This window comes from Dermacentor silvarum, chromosome 3, assembly GCF_013339745.2.
Source record: "Dermacentor silvarum isolate Dsil-2018 chromosome 3, BIME_Dsil_1.4, whole genome shotgun sequence".
Taxonomy (NCBI): domain Eukaryota; kingdom Metazoa; phylum Arthropoda; class Arachnida; order Ixodida; family Ixodidae; genus Dermacentor; species Dermacentor silvarum.
The window spans coordinates 207,455,807-207,475,610 of record NC_051156.1 but is presented as its reverse complement, the minus strand read 5'-3'; the positions used below and the strand labels follow the sequence as shown (position 1 = coordinate 207,475,610).

At 41.3% G+C, this 19,804-nt stretch overlaps 1 protein-coding gene across 1 annotated transcript in view; it reads right to left on the bottom strand.

Annotated features, from left to right (window-relative positions):
• Positions 1-1,257: 1,257 nt before the first annotated feature.
• LOC119446551 (ephrin type-B receptor 2-like) overlaps positions 1,258-19,804 on the bottom strand; it is a 248,542-nt gene continuing 229,995 nt past the window's right edge. Inside the window, exons 6-16 of the mRNA XM_049664909.1 lie at positions 17,683-17,985; positions 16,897-17,193; positions 15,926-16,037; positions 14,146-14,213; positions 13,360-13,404; positions 11,332-11,729; positions 10,245-10,343; positions 8,801-8,911; positions 7,221-7,415; positions 6,506-6,648; positions 1,258-5,809 (exon numbers count right to left, since the gene is read on the bottom strand). Coding sequence (XP_049520866.1) covers positions 5,542-5,809; positions 6,506-6,648; positions 7,221-7,415; positions 8,801-8,911; positions 10,245-10,343; positions 11,332-11,729; positions 13,360-13,404; positions 14,146-14,213; positions 15,926-16,037; positions 16,897-17,193; positions 17,683-17,985 — 2,039 coding nt within the window. The 3' untranslated portion in view covers positions 1,258-5,541. The remainder of the gene's footprint in view (positions 5,810-6,505; positions 6,649-7,220; positions 7,416-8,800; positions 8,912-10,244; positions 10,344-11,331; positions 11,730-13,359; positions 13,405-14,145; positions 14,214-15,925; positions 16,038-16,896; positions 17,194-17,682; positions 17,986-19,804) is intronic.

The window sequence follows — 19,804 nt, the reverse complement described above, 5'->3', positions numbered from 1 at the left end:
CTATCCAAGCTTTCCGATTATGAATTCAGTCAGGATTAGTGTGTTTTGCTCTTTGTTCTTTATTCGGCAAATATTTTGAAGCAGTGGCTTGTCAGTTTCTGACTCAGTGAAGTTCCTCGGTGCGGCCACTATCTGATTATTTTCTGCCTAATCGCTCGCGGGTATGCTCAGTTCCGATAGATTTGTTCTTGCTGCGCACAAGGCTTGAAACGTAGCTGTTTTGTACATTGTAATACCTTGTAGCAAACATATATTTCAGCTAGTAACTGGCTTACTCTTGCGGACCGTCACGAAACATTCAGCTTCGACCATTCGTGCTCCATAGCTGTAGTCCCGTCATTTATTGTGCGTATACAGTGCCCATATATTCAAGTGTGCGCCCATTCACTTATTCTTGTTACGTCGGCGATAGAGTGGGGGTAAGTTTTCCTGCCATTTGGGAGCAGATGTGTATAGATAACGCGCGCGAAACTTACTATGATAGAAAGCGCGCTACTCCCTTTGTCATTGTTTAACGAGTGGTACTCACACTTGCCGACGTTCTGGGGATGAAGCCCTTAGGACTTACTATGATAGAAAGCGCGCTACTCCCTTTGTCATTGTTTAACGAGTGGTACTCACTCATGCCGACGTTCTGGGGATGAAGCCCTTTCCTTGAAGGTTAGCGGTACAAGGCTGGCGGATGAGCAAATTTCTGTATCCTCGAGGAAAGCCGTACATCACGAAGTTTCGGTAACACGTTCGGACAGTTGCAGCAGCGGTCCGCGAACTTGGCCACACAGACTCATTGTAGCCAACTACTGCACACGTCTTCAGTACATATTATTCAATCTAGCATGATTGCAGCACAGTGTGTTAGCGAAAACTCAGTTGGATTTCCGACAGCTGATCGCACAGAAGCAAGGTAGAAGCGGTAATAGTTTCGTATTCATGCGTGGTATTCATGCCAACGGAACAGAGCTGCACCCGCGTAGAACTACCTGCGGCGCTCCCGCGCGGCAAACCAAGGCAGAGTGGCGCCCGCGATATATGGCGCCTAAGGAGAGTTCAATAAGTGAAGCTAGTCTAGTAACGTTGAGTTAAACCATACGGTGACTTCACCTTTTGGCGTGAGGTACTGCAGAAAAGGTACCTTGCCATTAAGAGAGTCTTCATTTTGGTGTAGTAGGTATGGCCATCCAAGTTAAACAAATGGCAAACTAAAATTACACGCTCCATGCAGATGCAGGATGCTCCAGGAGAAGAAACAGGACAACATTAGCATAAAAATTAATTTTATTAATGAAAGAATTTCATAGAGTGTCCCATGGGGCGCAATTATATTCGTATATGCATCAAAATGTACAGACCGGGAGCACAGGTGTCTTTTTGTGTTTACACGAAACGTATGTCCAAAGGATCGCCACACACTGCCTTTGTGCAGTTTCGTGTAATGCACACGACCTGCGCGCCAACATTTTTATAACTTAATTGTGACGCGAAAGACTGGAAGGGGCACGATTCTTTCGCGCAACAACCAAGGGAGTGTAATAAAATAAAAGAGCACATCCATGGCTGGAGAGGGAAGAAAAACTGAGATGCACTCGGTGACACAAGAAATTCGTATTCATGCCTAGAGAAACTGAAACGCAAAACAAAAATTTAAAACGAAGAGCCTATAACAGCGAAGACGAGCTGCCTCCCTCACAATTCAGTTCACAGTGGCAGTAAAAGACAATCACAAGCGCCAGTACATCGCAGCAGGGCAGTATGCGAACAAAAGTGTGTGACTAGGCGTGCTCACGACCGCACAATGCTGCGTAGGCTGGGCGACCTCGTTGCACGCTTTTCTTTCTTTCATTTCGCGATGCACAAATCCTTTTTAAAAAATGAAAAAAAAAATGTGCTCACATAAACAAACAACACCCATGAGGAAAAAAAATGCATGGTACATGACGCTGAAATAAAAATTCACAAGAGAAACCGCCCTATGTATATACTTCATCATCAATGTGTCACGCAGAAAGTTTGACTATAACAGCCACAGACACAGAGAAAACAACAACACATTAAAAAAAATCATGTACAGACACACACTTAAGCCCACATGTTTTGTCATTGGACAGACGATGATGAGGAATTATTATAATACATAAGAGTATTCCTCTTCAAACACATTTCCTCACTGTCTGCCTCTCTCTCTATCTCTCTCACAAGCTTCTCTTTTTTCATTTTCATATTTATATTACAACAACTCTCTGACACTAACAGCAAGCGTATGCTGTCCTAAGCTCGAAATAAATAACTTCCAACTCATAGCATTCCAAGACATTTGCAATTTTTTTTTGTTTGAACACTCAGGTTAATCTTCGGGACAAACGAGAAAGGTAAACGAGGAAAGGATTGCATGGTAGTTGCTAAGTGCAAAATAAATAAATGTCAACAACTTCCCCACTTCAATGCATCTTGTTTTGTTGGGCTATAGGAGACAGCCAGCAATTGTGCAATTGTGGAGCCCTTGCGTCATTTTGTGATTGAAACAGGCTACCTTATTGCTGCTTGTTGCTTGTCTCTATGAAAAGCTTACTATCATGTGAGACCCTACGAAGAAGAAAAGTATTTCGAAACCAAGTAAAATAAAAAGGGAACTGACAGTCTGAAAAATTTAACTGAAGTGCTACAAGAAATTCCAGAATGGCACGCTTGCTGCCATTAGTAGTGTGGACTGATAATAGTGCACATTCAGAAAGCCTTGCTTAGTAAGCAATGAATTACCACCCTGTGAACCAGTGAATAATTAACAAATGTCATATGTGCAAGCTTTGTGCAGTCATCTGTATAATCCATATTTGACCTAAACTGTTGCTTTAGAGTGACAGGAAAAGGAGACATCTGTAAATGACACTACGAATTGTAAACAATTAAGGCATCACAAGTATGCTAGCCTTACAAGGTACACGCTGTGTCACACTTACAGGCTAAAGTTGATTAGTAATCCAGCACTGAATACAAAACAGGATAAATATGTTAGCCTGCAAACTATTTCTTTTTCCTAATTTGTATAGATGTCTACCAAATGCATCATACTAACGACTTTTGTGAAAAGAAGGTATTAAAACGTTTTCGATTTTCATTTTGGTTGAAAAGAAATTTTGAATGCGACACGCGCTGCACAAGCATGGAATAAAAAACTGCGCTGAGAGCAAGCTTAGTTCAATTTGTTTCATCTCGTCTACCGTGTTGCAGTCTCCCATGTTTTCTTACATGACGACACATTTACAGGCTTAAAAAAATGCAGCCTTGAGTCTTTGTATGACAGCTGCAATGCTTATGCACCTACTCACAAGATCGGTCACTTCCAAGCCTTTATACATTGAGCTTCCAGGGACCATTCAGATGAATACTCGGGATTGCTGAAACTTCTTGCACATGTGGCTGCTTTTGCTTGTTTTCCAGACTGACAACAAAAAGCAGAAACCTCGACTGCTACACCTTGATATTACCATTTAAAAGATCTGTCATAGTATGCATAAGTTGACAGACTAATCAGCCACCTAAAGAACCACTGTGGTTTGATTTGGTCATGTGTCATGCAACATAGGTGGATAGGAAATGCGAAATGGAATGAGGCACGTAAACCATAAGCCAGCAATCATTCATGGCTTGCTAGAATGATTTTGTGATGCTCTGGTGCACAACATGTTCTGTGTACGATACCAACTTGAAAAAAAGTAAGAATAAAGAGTTGCTAACATCTCGTTTTCAGCAGCCAGCATGCTGTCCAGTTCACTCAGTCTTTCTAACATGGCAGCATTGGTTCGTTGAGCAATGGCATACAATAGACCCAACAGGGAAGTATACATGTTCACAGGAAAAACAAGAACGACTGAAAGCCTAGAGATGTCGTTGTGGCATTGTCAACGGGCAAGAACACATGCAATGACTGATAGCCCCAGGAAACATGACTTTGCATATAGTATGAAGCACCTATTGAGTAGTAATGGCACACCTAGAGGAAGGGGGTCAAAAGAGTGGAAAAAAAGTGTACAGCTTACAGCTCCAGCAGCGCTATCAACAAACTACTGTCATTAAAAAAAAGCACATCCATTAAAATATTTGGAAAAGCAACTGGCAATGAACATTTTTGTCAATGTGAATGATGACAACAATATTATCGGCTGAGAATAAGTGGCAAAATAAGTAGATTGCTAGCATTAAAGAAAGTATGGCCAGCCAGAAGAAACTGTCTCTGTTGTCTTTAATATACAATACCCAAAATGGTTTGCATGAAATAACTTTTTCTTCATTAACAAATCAATGTGAAAGAGAATCTTCCTATGTCTCGATTGAGTGTTTTTCCACCGAAACAGAGTACTTCACTGCAGTAAACTGTAGTAAGGTGCATATGCTCTACTCAAAAAAAGAATTCAGTATGCACAAAAACCAGTACCTACAATGACACAATTTAACAAACGCCGACTCAGCAGGGCTGCAGAGAGGCAGTTGATATGAAGGGAAGAAAACAACCTCTAGGAATTTCCCCCACTGCCGACAAACATGGAACGATGCGAGCACACGGGGGGTCTCTTCTGGGGCAAAGAAGGTTGGCATGATATGCAGGCTTGTCGGGGAGGAGCACGTGAGATGAGTTCTTGTCTCAATGTTCCATTCATCTCTTGCGCTGATATGTTATAATAGTTCCAGCTATGTACACACAAGCACGCACAGGCACACACACACACACATGCGTCGGCTTCAACTGTCCTCATCACTTCCGCAGTCTCCAAAACAAGATGTGGCAGTCAACCGCAGCATTGTAGATGCACGCTCGTTGCGACACGTTGCATAGCGAGTAAAGTCTGCCTCCACCACACTGTGCTGCATGCCTCGATGATTTGTCCGTTCACACAAGGCTCAGCGCACACTTGCATCACACCGGGGGCATCATAATCCTCAGTTCATCTAGACCTGATGCAGTTGGCCCTGCTTTGCCTACACCAACTGCAGCAAGAGCTTCCCAATAAAACCAGAAGCTTACAGAAGTGCTTAGATTGGTGAGGGAATTTCAAGCTTAAAATTCTTGGAGCTTGAAATTCGTAATTAAGTAGCTGAACAGACACGACCACGTCTCTCTGCCAACATGCAGATTAGATCAGAATCTCTTGCAGCACTCAAAGCAGGTAAACCTTTGCCAACTAGGTCAGGTGCAGTCGGAACAAATGGCCCCACTTTGTCCATTTCTGTTGTCTGGGAAACCATTTTGCCTACTTTTTAACAAACCTGGAATGGCGCAGGAAACAAGAAAGCAGTAGCAACAATAATGACAACCCGGAGAATTATGCCCATGGTTTCTAAAATCGAGTTTCCCTCCATGAAACCTGCTAGTTTTTGTATGAGTCTGGAATGAGCTAGCAAGTGTGGAAGCCTTTCCCACGTGGCGAGAAGAATTCATTCGGTTACCACCGCTGTCGCTGCTTCCCAATTTTCCGGCACCATGTTCAGGTCTGTTTAGGTTAAGGAAGCAGATGCCACGAGATCAAGTCAACGAGCAGTCCTGTGTGCCTAGACGACGCACCCATCGGACATGGTGGCGTTTATCTGTGCCCTCAAGGTCTGCACACTGTTCATGATCTTCTTCTGATGCCCCACAAGCACAACACCAAGCGCGGCCAAGTCCTTGAGCGTGAGCCGCGACACAGCCTCCATTGTGGTGAAGCCGCCCCTCTGGAAGCTTTCATGGTAGCGTGCCATTTTGATGCTGCACAGCCACTCCTCGACTGTCTTGAATTGTGTCATATCGGGAGCGTTAGGATCCAGTGGGTTCTGGTGCCTGCATTTGTGCAAACAGAAATAAGAGAGAAAACACTTAAATAAGGGCAGAGAGGTTGACTGAAGGAGCATGAGTCTAGCCATCTGCTCTGTGCCGGGTAAAATAGAAATGGGTAGGAGGGGAAAGGTAGAGGAGAACGAGAGACGATGATGAAATGACAAAATGATTTAGAGAGTTAAATATGCTAAGCTAAGTGCATTATGCGCACCATTTGGAGACATTCCATGCATTCTAATTGTGCATGTGCTGTGAGAATGCTGCATGTGTAAAATAAGTTCAATGTGAGATTCCAATAAAATCTCCACAGCTGGCACACTCAGATAGTTTGCACCTCGACAGAACATTGTTTACATACTTTAGACAATAAATATGTACACACAAACAAGACTAGAGGAGTCACAGGAGGTAGAGACTCGAATAGGTCAACATAGGGTGAACAAGGGGCGCCTCAGACCGGAGCCAATGTTTCCACAAGGAAGCTTGTAATCATCTCTTTAAAAGATTTTGCCCCAGCATCAGCATGACCTGCCAACAAAATACATTTTTAAAATCCACACATTACTTATGAATTCTGCAATTCTGGAATGGAGGTGGCATGTCGTACTTGGGATATGCAATACCTCCGCGAAAAAAAAAATTGTGTATGCATTTTCTGCAAATGGAGTTCAGCTGAAGAAGGAACTAATGCAGACTTACCTGTTCTGAGCAATTTTTCGTAGACTCTCAGGGCAGCGTATGAGCTTGTCTAGTGTTTTCACAATGGTAGTGAACTGAGGCCTATGTGACCGGTCCTTCTGCCAACAGTCTAGCATCAACTGGTGGACAGCCTCCGAACAGTCCTGAAATGAGTACAACACGAAGTCAGGGAAAGTGGCGACAAATGAAGGTGTGACAAATAAGTGAATGAGAGTGGTTGAACAAGGGAGTCAACAATTCGACAAGGGAACTTGTCTTTTGCAGTAACAAATAATGCTACTTAAGGTGCCTTGATTTATCCAAGCTGGCATGTGCTACGTGTCAGTTGAACTTTTGTGCACTATCGGCTCCACCAAACCTGCACCTTGTTAAACTTAATAGAGACACTGCATACTAATACTAATTAGAGGCTAGATGGCATGTCCGTTCTTTTTCAGTGCTCTTGTCAACTTTGTCAGCATTTATCAAGTGGCAGAAGGCACTTATTTGTTAGTGGAGAAATTCCCAATTGAAGCAAGAATAAAGGTTGACGGAGTGGTAAGCTGCTTATGTAATGGCTCGGAAATTGCAGGACGGTCAAAGGTGGACAGATGTGTGTGCTCTCCCTATTATGCACAGAATACGGCCATTGTTTTGCAACCCCCTAGAGCACTTTGTTCCCAGCATTTGGAAAAAATAACAAACATGATTGAACCAAATGAATGCAGACTCTAACCATGGGGGCAGGAAGCCTGTATCCCCGCTCGATGCTCTTGATCACTTCCTGGTTGGACCAGTTCCAGTAAGGCCGTTCACCGTACGACATCACCTCCCAGCAGACAATGCCAAAGCTCCAGACATCACTCGCTGACGTGAACTTGCGGAATGCTATGGCTTCGGGTGCTGTCCATCGTACAGGTATCTTGCCTCCCTATTTGTGAAAAGAAAGGAAAGTTCATGGGATTAATTAAGTTTGAATGCCACAAACAGTGTTGCGTTCAGCAACACTTCATATTGGTAACTTGAAATGGCTGTGCCCTATGAATCAACATGTTTTCTGCATTTAAGTGTGGGCGCAGCTTTTATATGTGCATAGTTTTGTTAACTCCTCCTTCAAAACATTCAGCCAGGTCATTTGTGAAACAAAGAGCTCAAAGCTGCAGTTTATTGTTTGTTAGGATGCATCACCATTGTGTGCTGTCCTTATAAATGGCATCTTGCAACTTGGACACAAATGAAAAGTGCATGTAATGGTGCATTCACGGTATAGGCCCTGAAATAAGGTCGTATATCAAAAGGATGTGCCGTGGGCTAGACAGACGAGTAAGAGACCGATCAGGCCAGCAAACAGAAGCCATCGATTTGTTTGTGAGGGTGCGCGGCTCAGGGAGCCCGAGCATAGAGGAGAAGAGCGTGGAAGTGCAACTGAAGGACAACAAAGATGACGGTGCCACTAGACACTGCATATTAGTATTCTCAAAGAAGGAAGCACTTATAAGCAGGCGTAATGCAGTCTTTCAGTCACAAAAGCAAATAAGTTGATTAAATGTTTAGATAGACTGTTAGGAGTATGAATAACCATTTACTTCGACTATTCGTAGCAGAGTAGGATTTCCAGAATGAAAATCATTGCTTCACACCTTGAGAACTAGGCTTTAGTCTTAAGAGATGAATAGTATGCATGGAGTTGTATTTGAAAATACTCACAGCAAAATAGCTTGATGTTGTGAGGCTGTCAAACCCCCCAGTAAATTCAGAATAACAATTATGGTGCAAGAAAGCTTCCACTCGATTCTCAGAGATTAATGACGCACACTGATGGATGCTTTAGCAAGTTTTCAGCATGTAGATCTAGCTTTCCAAAGTATCATAGGCAATTAAAACAGGACATGATTAGATAATACCTTTATATAGTAAGTTTTCTAACAAAACTGCTACACATAAAACAGCACTGCATATAAGTGAGCATATGTACAATAGTGTTACTAATGTTGTTGCATTTAGGAAAGGTATTGCACGATCATTTAAAAGCTTTTTACATCACAGATGCCAGAAACCTTATATACTGAAAAGGCACATAAACTTAAGCGGAGAAACAACTTCTGCAGCTGTAACGCTTATGATATACCAGATATACCATATCTTACAAGCTACTGAGCCGAGGCTGCTATGCTGTCTGAACACTGATATGGTCAGTGAAATGTACTCTGGGAGGTATGCATACATGCACACTACGCACCGTGAAAGGATCCTCATGCGAAGGAGAAAGAAAACACACTTACAATGCTGCACAAATAGTGCACTCACATGACTCACCCTTGTTGTGTATGCTCCCTCAGTGGCACTCTCTATCTCACGGGACAGGCCAAAGTCAGCGATCTTGCACACAAGATTGGCGTTAACAAGCACGTTCCTCGCAGCCAAATCCTGCAACAAACGGACAGAGTATTATTAGTATCAGGTATAGGCTTCACTCATAAATTGATTAAGGCTTGTGTTGGGGCCGGTTGGAATAGTAAGGCCTTACTCATAAGTAAGGCTGTTCTGTTCAGAAACATTGGTTGCTGGCTCCACACAAGGTGTTAGTATTATGCTTAAGTTATTGGAAATCACTGTGCCTTCACTATTACATGGCATAAGCATTGGAGAAAAGTCACCAGACACAGCAACACAGCAAAATACTATTCTTGTAAGAAATTGTGAATTGTGATAACAGATTTAAGCCTGCAATAAAACTTACCATTTCTACAACAAAACGTAGTCATCAAAAATTTTCTTGTTATTATGTAACTCTGTTATTTTAGCAAAACTGCCTCTACTTCAGTGTGCATACTCTAGATTGTAGATGTGGAGTCATAGTGCACTTTAAACTAGGAGTGCGAATGAGTTAACCATCTGCTAGCAAGCAGTCTACAATTTTACAATATTTGCAACCACTTCCCTGTGCTAGGAACACACACTTTTCAATTAAAGGACAGTGTGTTGAAAGATTGCTTTACATATTGTATGTGTACAATGAGATTTATACGCTTTACAAATATCCTCCAGGTTCAGCACTGTGACTTCTAACAAATTCTAAAAAGAACACTCAAATGCTAAACTATTTGTTAACTGATTTTGCAAGATGACAATACATCAGTGACATAACCGTAAATCTGACAGAGTGCTGACAGCATTAACAGTCAATGTGCATGGTGAAAAAAGAGCTAACAAAGGTCACCAGACTTTCTAAAGCACAGACACAGGATGTAAAAGGAAGCAGTGTGAAAAAAAGTAAGAGGTGGAAGGAAGTATGGTATGTGCTGTAGTTGTTTTGAGGCTTGACATCAGTGCCTAATTTTGTGTTTTTCTTCTAGGAGAACACTGTCAATGCCAATACAAAGTTTAGAAGAATCAAGTTGAAAGTGTGCAAAATGTAATGTAGATCCATTTAGAAGTGCTTGCAAGCAAGAGATTCTGACATGGCGTGAGAGTATCGGGTTCCGACGCATGCTCTGTCGTCCTCTCTTCGAAGCAAGGTAATAAAGGATACAGGTTCACTCAGTAGAACATAGTGTTATCCAATCATCCAAGAGAAAACAATAATATCATAATAACTCTGCTGCATCTTAATTAGTGTCCACAAAAATTGTGCAATGAGATTTCTATGCTTTACACATATCCAGGTTCTACATTGTGACTTCTTTTTTAAACAAGCATAGGTCAATGACTGTATGGACTTAAAATCTGATAAGTTACTTCAGGAAACAAACGTACTTACCCTGTGAACATAGTTCATTTCAGCAAGATACTGCATTCCTGCTGCAATACCCCTCAGCATGCCTACAAGTTGAATTGTTTGGAATTTCCCATCATTGGCCTGCGTGAAAAAGATAGAAGAAGTAGGCGTTAGCAATGTACACACATTTATTGGCAGGGCTACCGAACTGCTCAGAAACTATGCTATCATTTCAAGATTAATTCATAATTGTATGAAAAATGCTTTGATCTAAAGTTATACATTGTCACTATACATTTGCATGGCTCATTATACATTAAACAGGTCATGATTTTCTAAATTCATGCACCTATCTATAGGTGTGCTACATACATATATACTTCAATACCGAAACTAGGGTGCCACACACTACAGGATACTGCTTCATTGTAGTGATTATGTTTTAAAGCCATGATACCATATCCATTGTAACTTATATATCATAAAAATATGTTTATGCATAAAAATTCCGGCAACAGCAGACATGACCATTGTGCAAGGTATGCGTGGGATGGTAGATCATCTGGCACTACACATGATAGGAAACCTACCAACAGTAATGCATAAACACTAGCAACAGTACACTCAAATTTTAGAGGTTGGTCTGCTGCCATAACATGGCAGCATTGTGAAGGTGTTCTTATTGTTCCACAATGTTCGCTCAAAATTACTGACACGAGCATCATGTACAGCAGAAGTGTAGCACACAAGAGCCTCAAAAACCAGTGCTGAAATTCAGACAGAACACTAACAAAGGAAAATGTAAAATTAGAATTTGTTTTATGGTGATCACTTTCATTTAAGTGTCATTTCAGAAGTAAGTACAAACAAGACAAAGGGTTTGCAGGAACACAAGCAGTGGCTGAACAAAAAAAGCGTCAGCTTGGAGTAAAATGGCCAACAATTGAGTTTGACTTTGTCAAGGCCCCCAAAAAATGGTCCACTTGGTTTGGTCGATCATTGTAATCACTAGCTGGGATGAAGAAGTCAAGTCCCCTTGTTGAAACATTAATGCCAAGCTGAGACCTTCCTTGTTGGGTCACTGTTCACATCAGAAGAAAGTTGCATCTGAAGTTTCATGTGTACTCACTCTGAGGAAGGTGTCCAGGGACCCATTCTCCATGTACTCGGTGATGATCATGATGGGGTTGCTCTTGGTGACAACACCCTGGAGGAAAATGACGTTCGGGTGGTCGAACTGCCCCATGATGCTAGCCTCAGTCAAGAAGTCCATTCGCGCCTTGTCTGAGGAGCCCGGCTTGAGCGTCTTGATGGCAACCGTGACCTCCGGCCGGCCAGGGCACTTGAGCTTCCCACGGCACACGTCCCCAAATTCTCCCCCGCCAATGATGGCCTCAATTGTGATGTGCAGCGCGTCAATTTCTTTAGTGAACTCGCGGACTGCTTGATTGGGATCCTCATATGTATGGGGGTCAATGTATGCCCTTGAAGTGGCTCCCGGGCAGTGGGTGAACAGAGGTGTTGTCACTACAATGGGAACAAAAATAGAAATGAAGAAATGTAATTAGTTTTAATGAACATTAAGTGTGCAAGCTAGTTGGTAGCACCTTGTACAAAATCTCAGAAGTGTCTAGTATCATTGAGGGTGGCATTTTTTCTATAAGCACAGCTCAATAAGCACATGGTGTGGCAATATGTTTATGAAACCACAAGGCTTTGATTTCAGTGTAGGTGCATTTTAAAAGAAAACATTAGCCCCCCCCAAAAAATAGCTAAAGTAAACTTGTGAGTACAGCCAGGATATATAGGCCAAACAAAATAATACTTTTCAGGAAAAGAAGTAGTCAAATCTCAATATAACAAACATGGATATAATAAATTATTGAATATAACAATGCAAGTATAGAATTTCTTTTACTGATATCACAGTGTAACGAATGTATGCTTAAATCAAATGTTGGATATAACATAGGTATTTTCATGCTAGATGTGCCTTCATTATAATGGGATCTGGCTGCACTAATAATCTCAAGAAAGAATAAATTTTAATGATCAGATTGTAACTGTACTGTAGACATTTGTTAATCCGGTCACAAAAGAAATCTCTGGCTACTGCTATTGTTAGCTCGTCTCATTTTTCTTAAACTCAGCAGGGATATTTAAATTTTGTAAACAGGCTTCTGCATGTGGTTTCAATGTTGCCACTTAAATGGTGGAACTCAGTGTCACAGTAGGTACCGCCTTTGTCAAAACTTCCAAAGTCACTGCATTTGGGACAAGAACTGGTGCTGGAACCTGCAATGGTCACCTTAATAGCACCCCTGGAGCTATGAGACTTGTGTAAAACAGGCGGTCAGGCTAGATGATTCATGATCTATAGCTCAGACAGAAATACACACACAGTGCTGAATGTCTGTTTGCCTCTCTCTTTATCCCATTGTCGTGCACTGCAAGTTATTAAGAATTGTGGGAAAGGGTGGAATTCTTTAGCTTTCGAAACTTCGAGGTGCAGTGCCCAAACCTATATGTTTTGTTACTGCTGCGTGTGTAGTGTTTTGTGCCTACATGCCTGTGTACTGCCGAAGTCGCCAGCGCTGAGGTACCGTGCACAGTGGCATGCTATAGTGCCCATAGTACCTGATTGAGTGCTAGAATAGGTAGGACATGCCCTAAAAAGAATTCAGCGAGAAGCATTATCTCTTTATTAGCCTCAGCTGCATTCAAGTTCCAAGTGTTTCGTTGAGATTTCAGTACCTGGCCTGACAATTCAAAGCCCTGTTGCTGTGCAGTCTTCATTACTTGTTACAAAGGCTGTAAAAAGCATTGAGTGCACTCACAGATGTTGCAATCCCTTTATCTTTGTTCATACCCATTCTATAACTTCCTTACTTCGTATAAGTATAGGCATGTCTTATTGGTAGCACTCTAGGAGTGTGCAGAAACCTGCTTATATAATTTTTCTAACTTTCTCATTCTGGACAGCAACACTAACACAACACAGCCACACTGATAAAAGTTAACTGCAAGTTAATAGTTTGTGACAGTTGTTCTATTAGTCAAAGTGTTAAGAAACAGCCTATTATGCCACCACAGAAACAAGAAAGCTGCTGAAATGCATGCAAGCGGGTGAAATCGTTAGCAGAAAGTTCATACTTACACCGAGCAGTCTGAACAATTGGAGGGTGTTCCAAAGCAGGGACTACTACAGAAGCAGAGAAGGAAAGGCAAGCGTCAGTTCACCAGCACCAAGCCACCCCCAGCAGAGAAAAGCGAGCAGAAGAAGAAAGCAGGTGAAGAAAGTCTAGATAAAATTAAGCATGATGTGAATTACTCGTGCTATTTGCCACCTAACAGCACTGTGCTCCTCTGATGTAGTCAACAATTCACTACAGCATCATCTAGCCACCATGAATAATAATTACAAAATAGGTTACTACTTTGTGCAGATCATTTGTTCAGATTGTTGTGGACAGATCTGTACTTGTACATGGAAATTTGTATGCTTTTTAACCAGGTCTGCCATTCACAGGGTTTGCCAACAAAGGACATTTTTCTCAAGATTATGCCTCAACACTATTCATTCTCCTGCAGAAATTGAAGATAAGATACATTATTTTGAGAAAATAAAAGCAACAGTTGCAATTACTTTAAAGGACTGGGCTTTATTAGCCAAAAGAGGATGTCTAGTCACCCTAGCACTATGAATGCAAGTTTCAGGCAGTGCAGTAATGCTAGAAAGCCATCTAAACTGTATTTTGAAAGACGTATTCACTGTAACATTTGTGCTAACCCAGCTCTTCATGCTTATGCCAAGTTATCACTATATTATGAAGCTGTGAATTATGCTGAGTTACCAACCACTCAGAGTGACAAGAAGCACCATGCATAAGATGAGGAAAGAGAGGAGGTTGAAAACAAAAATGGGCATCCTTACATTTCTTACCTTCCCCGTTACGGTATTCCAGAGTGTCGCAGTCACTGGGCTGCTTCTTGTTGCAGTCGTCAGAACTTCTGAAAAAGAATCAGGAGGGTTAGTTTTAAATGACTGCGAGCAGGCAGCAGTGCGCTCACAACAAACTGGAAATTGCACTATATAGGTGCACTATATATAGTGCAATATATAACTATATAGGTGAACAGCTTTCTTGGCTCCAACTACAGTAAACATACAGGCTGAGACAACTCTTTATCAGTCGCTACAGTAATACTTTTTTCAGCTCTAGCGTTTTGAACAGCTGAAATTTCTAATGACTGTCGCTGATATTCCTTACATGCTGACCAGCCATTATGCTATGACAGATATTTTTTTACATACATTTGCACTGATTATTACATGAAGATAGCACATTTTTTTAAAACAATGTAAAATACTCGTAAAGCTGACATCAACTGTGAATAATATAATATTGATTTCTGAAGCCTTATAAATGTTCAATAGTTGTAAATAGGCATTTCTAGCAATACCTGCTGTTTTATTTATACTAGTATTTTTTTATTTTTTATTTACAAATACTGCCATCTCAGTGCGAGACATTGCAAGGGTGGGTACATAAGTAGCCTAAATAGGCAATATCAAACATTATATAGCATACAATCAGTAGAGCATGTTACATATGTGCATGGTCAGTACAAACAATATTGCGTGTAAAGAAAGGCATGTATTCAAAGCTACAAAAAAATAAAGAGTACATCAGCAGATCTTAGAACTAATGAGAGATGTGGTAGATTTCTTTCGTGAATTGTGCGGGAGGTAACTGTCGGAGTGAGCCGTCAAGGCCATTCGAGAGCTCGACTGTTGACGGGAAAAATGAAAATTTAAAAGTGTTCAAGCGTGATTGAAATGGAACAAGGTTAAGGGGGTGAGTGCTTCAAGTTGCACGCGCAGGACACTTCACAAATGAAACCGGTGCCGCAATAACCGACGACCCGTGTATGATTTTATGCAAAGTGATAAGACGTTCACACGTGCGTCTGTGTGCAAGTCTGTCAAGCGACAGGTCATGGGCATGTGAAGAGGGTGAAAAATGGTGGTCATATCTGTTGTAAATATATCTTATCGCTTTGTTTTGCAGAGATTCCAATTTGTTAGTGTCACAAGAAGAATACGGGGACCAGACAACAGACGCATACTCAAAAACTGGCCTGATCAGTGTCGTGTATGCAGTTAGTTTGCAATCCTCAGTAGCGTCTTTTAATGTAAGTTTTAAATATGCTAATTTGCAAAGTGCCTTCGAGTGGATGCCGTCTATGTGTTTCTGCCATTTCATGTTATGAGCAAAAGTTACCCCGAGGTACTTGAATTCATCTACATGTGCAATTTTAGTCCCACTGAAACCATAATTAAAGTGCAAAGGTGTATAAACTAACATAAGTATAAACTGGTGTGCCTTGCATAAAGTCTAGTCCCATTCTCATTACTAGTGTCACTAATAATGACTGACTGTTATGGATGGCATGAATGCCATATTTCAAAGTCACACGCTTTAGTGTGCCTTGTCATGCCCAGATATGTTCTTGCAGCAAAGGCATGTACTTCTGTGTATATCTATTTTACTGCATTTACCTAAGTGCTCTTGTTTTTGTTAAATTGCAGGTCTCAGCTAACCTGCAGCAAAACGAAAGTTGGAAAATGATCCAGATATCTTCAATCACAAACAATATTCTTTTCATGTGTACGTGTAACATTATTTAAAACAAGTAATACGAAATGAAATTAAACAGACCTTTTGATGTAAAGGATGATCATAACAATCACTATGACGACTAGAAGTATGACTGCAACAGTGGCTCCAGCGATGATTCTGACCTGAACCTTGTCCTCATCACCCACCAGAGCTGCATCGGGAGACAAGCAGAAGAAGGCAACTTATTAAAGCAAAATTAAAAAATGTATACGATTGCATATTCCGCATATTTTAACTGTAAAGAGTCACTACCAAAAGGCAACTGAGAAATTCTGCAGGTCCCATACAGCGTGGAAATCAGTGCAATACTATTAAGGCACCATATAGATTGCACTTGGCAAATGACGACTACTATTGCCTCAGAGATTTTGATGCACACACTTGATTCTTTCTTCGCCTTTCTTTTAGTTTTTTACATGATTAGAGATATGACAAACAAGATATGTCACACAAGATGACACAAACCAGTGTAAATGCTAAGTATAACCACAAGTAAAGACCTTAAACTTGGCACTTAGCATTCTTTATGGTTCGTGCTACTTATCTTTTAGTAGCCCACTTTATGTATGATATATAAACACCTAATTAGTAATAACCATTATCATCATTATCATCACTGAAACATTCTCCCTGGCTATGCCCTGTCGCCTCAATGATTGTTCTGTGCCCTTGGTGTATGAAAGGACCATATCTTCGAAGACAATACAGTTACCCCTCGCATTCTCTTTTTGAATTGGAAAATTTCACCACCCGCCGTGGTTGCTTAGTGGCTATGTTGTTGGGCTGCTGAGCACGAGGTTGCGGGATCGAATCCCGGCCACGGCGACCGAATTTCGATTCGATTTTCGTTTTTGTTTCGATTCGATTTTCAGGCAGACATAACTTGTGCAAAAATATAACTATTAGTTCCCTAAATTACGAAGTTTCACTGCCTAATATAATGTAACTGATTTCATCCCAAATGTAGCTTGCAATATAAAGTAGCCGATTTCATCGGAAGAACAACTCACCTGGGCTGTGAGTGTACTGGCCAGTGGTGAGGAAAACAGTGTCGCTGTACTCTCCGAAGCCCCGCGTCGTCTTGACACGCACTTGGAAGCCATATTCAGTTCGCGACCGCAGCCCGGTGACTGCAAGCTGCAACTTGTGCGATTGCAACACTGTCTCGTTCTTGGCCCACTTTCGCGGGAAGTAACGCACTTCGTAGCGGTCAATTTCGGGAAATGGGTCTTGTGGTGCATCCCATGCCAATAAAACTTCAGTGCTCTTGATGGCCTTAGCACGAACATTGGAGATCACTGTTTGAACTGCAATGGCAGAAACAAGCAAAAGAAAACAATCAGCACGTGCCTCTCTACATGTGTTATTCAAGGCTTTCTGTGCCTAGACGAAAATGTTGTACAGTGCAAAAAGTGACAAGTGGCCACATTATTTCTATTACAAATGTGAAAAAAAAATTGCATGCACAGTTTGGATCAAAGTGGCTTACAGAAGCTTCCACTAGGCTTCCCCAGGTACCAATCGTCCAACAATGTGTTCTTTTGAGATGTTTAACAGCGTCAATCTATTCCCCATTTCCCAAGTGCAGTATGATGTAGCATTGTCTGCAGAAATTATGGTGAACTACGGTTAATAACATTATTCTGAAAGCTCTTTCACATTAACCTTTCACTGCTTACAGTCCGCTTGTGCAAGAACAATGACTTTACAAGATAAACTGCCACATTCTTCCGTTCCACATAATCCACCTAAAATAGGTAACACACAGACATGCTGAATGCATTGGGTTCACATACCTGATGCATCAGTCTTGACTGTGATCTCTGCGTAGTGGCCCTTGTCAAACCCAGAGACACCATTTTCAGCATAAATATGGAAGCGATAGGGAGTGACTGGACGCAGTCCTGTGATGGTGACGCTGGTCTCATTGAAGCCCTGCCTCGCTGGTGAAAACACGACGCTAGGACTGCAAGTCTCACAGACAACACGGTACGTTGTGTCCTCACGGCCACCAAGGTTGGCTGGTGGCTGCCACGTCAGTGTGACTGACGACTGGTCCACGCAACTAGCACTCAGGTTTTGAGGTGCTCGAGGAGGTTCTGCATGAGGAAAGCAGCACATTGTGAAAAAAAATCAATATTCCCATGGCATTTTTACAATGCTTCTACAACAAAACACTGCTTTGAACTTTGTTTACAAACTGACACTGCAGCCTGTGCACAATGATGAACACTGTGAGAAGTGATGGGGCGACCTCTGAACAAATTTAAATATGTTTTTTTTTTATCAGCATGCAACATAACGTGACCAAAATACTCTGCATGCTTTTATTGAACGGCTGTTTTCAAAGATCTTTCTGATGCATGGAACTTGAAGTGAGCATAAAGCCTTGTCGATAAAATATCGCTAGGAGAAGCAGCAAGTCAGAGATTTTAGTAGAAAGCAAGAAGTTTTGCTACAGAATAGGAATGACTAAATATAATAATACATTTCACACCATAACTGAACAAGCTGTATGTATATATATATATATATATATATATATATATATATATATATAGCATCAATTGAAAAAATGTTTCACGAACAACTGTAACAATAAACTGTGCACTGTTTAACACATTATTTACCACCAAGCATTTCTTATTTTTTGACTATGTACTGTGAATATTCCCTAGTAACTCTACAGAAACAGTGGAAAGCTTATGTTTTATTTTATATCTTGAATCTCAACCTTGGTTACTTATGACTATTGCAAAAGAAAAGAAGTTAGAGCTTAGGAATGCTGCAATAACATCAGCTTACCATTCAGTGGGAGCATGAAAAAGTTGTAATATCTATATGGTCATTTTAATGGTGATTTAATGGGAAGTAGAAGGTTGGTGTGTTCAAGTCTGGCGTGCAGTGTGTCTCATGTAGTACACCTTGGGCAAGATGTTGAAGCCTGGGCAAAGTTACACACCCACAGCTCAGTGAACCAGCAGAACTGTATAAGCAGGCCTCTTCTCATAACCTGGACTACACCGGCCACTAAATTGATGGCGCCTGTATTTCAGGACCAAAATAATGTAATGACTCGTTTAAAATTATTTCGTGATTCGTCAGTGCTCTTATAGAGCTCCACCTATGTTACTTCTGGGATCGGCTGGTCATGAGCAGTGGACAACAAATAAAGGTATAAAATCAAGATTGGAATCCTTACATTAAACCAGCCCTGGTAGACCAACATAAAAGGATTGTGTGCACATTTTACTCCCACACCCTATCTTTTGAAATTTGAAGCATCATTCGCTCCTTTCGAAAGCATGAGTTCTTATACCCTACTTAGGCCATTCCAGCTATGTGAGAAGGCCCAATAGTGGAATTATGACTCATTGGCAGGAAGTGCACCTGAAATGGAGCGTTTCAAACCAAACTGCAGTTGTTACATTGCTGTTTCTCTTGACATTTTCACTCAAATTCCCTCCCTATGCCCTTCGTTCCCACCTTTCAAGCCCACCTACTTATCTTGGACTAAATAAATGCCTGGCCACTATGACCCTTACTCACTGTAACTCATTGCTTCCGCAAGCCCATCTCATGCACAGGCCAGCGTGTTAAAGAACGTAAAGTTTCATACAAAAAGATTACTTAGAAAAATCTGGCATAAGCATCTGCGGGAGCTGCCAGTATGCTGATTCAGCCAGCACACGAATGATGGGTAGGTGGTACACGGATTAGTCTAAACTTTGTCCTTCTGACTTCGAACGACTTCGTGACATTGCAAACTCATCATTCTCAAAGAAATATTGCATTATAAATGCATCTGCAATAATTATGCAAGTGCACAGAGACTTATTTCGTTTGTTCATTCAGAAAAAAAAAATTGCTCGGAAATTTAAAAACATAGAGCACAAGAAATAAAGTCACAAGAACGAC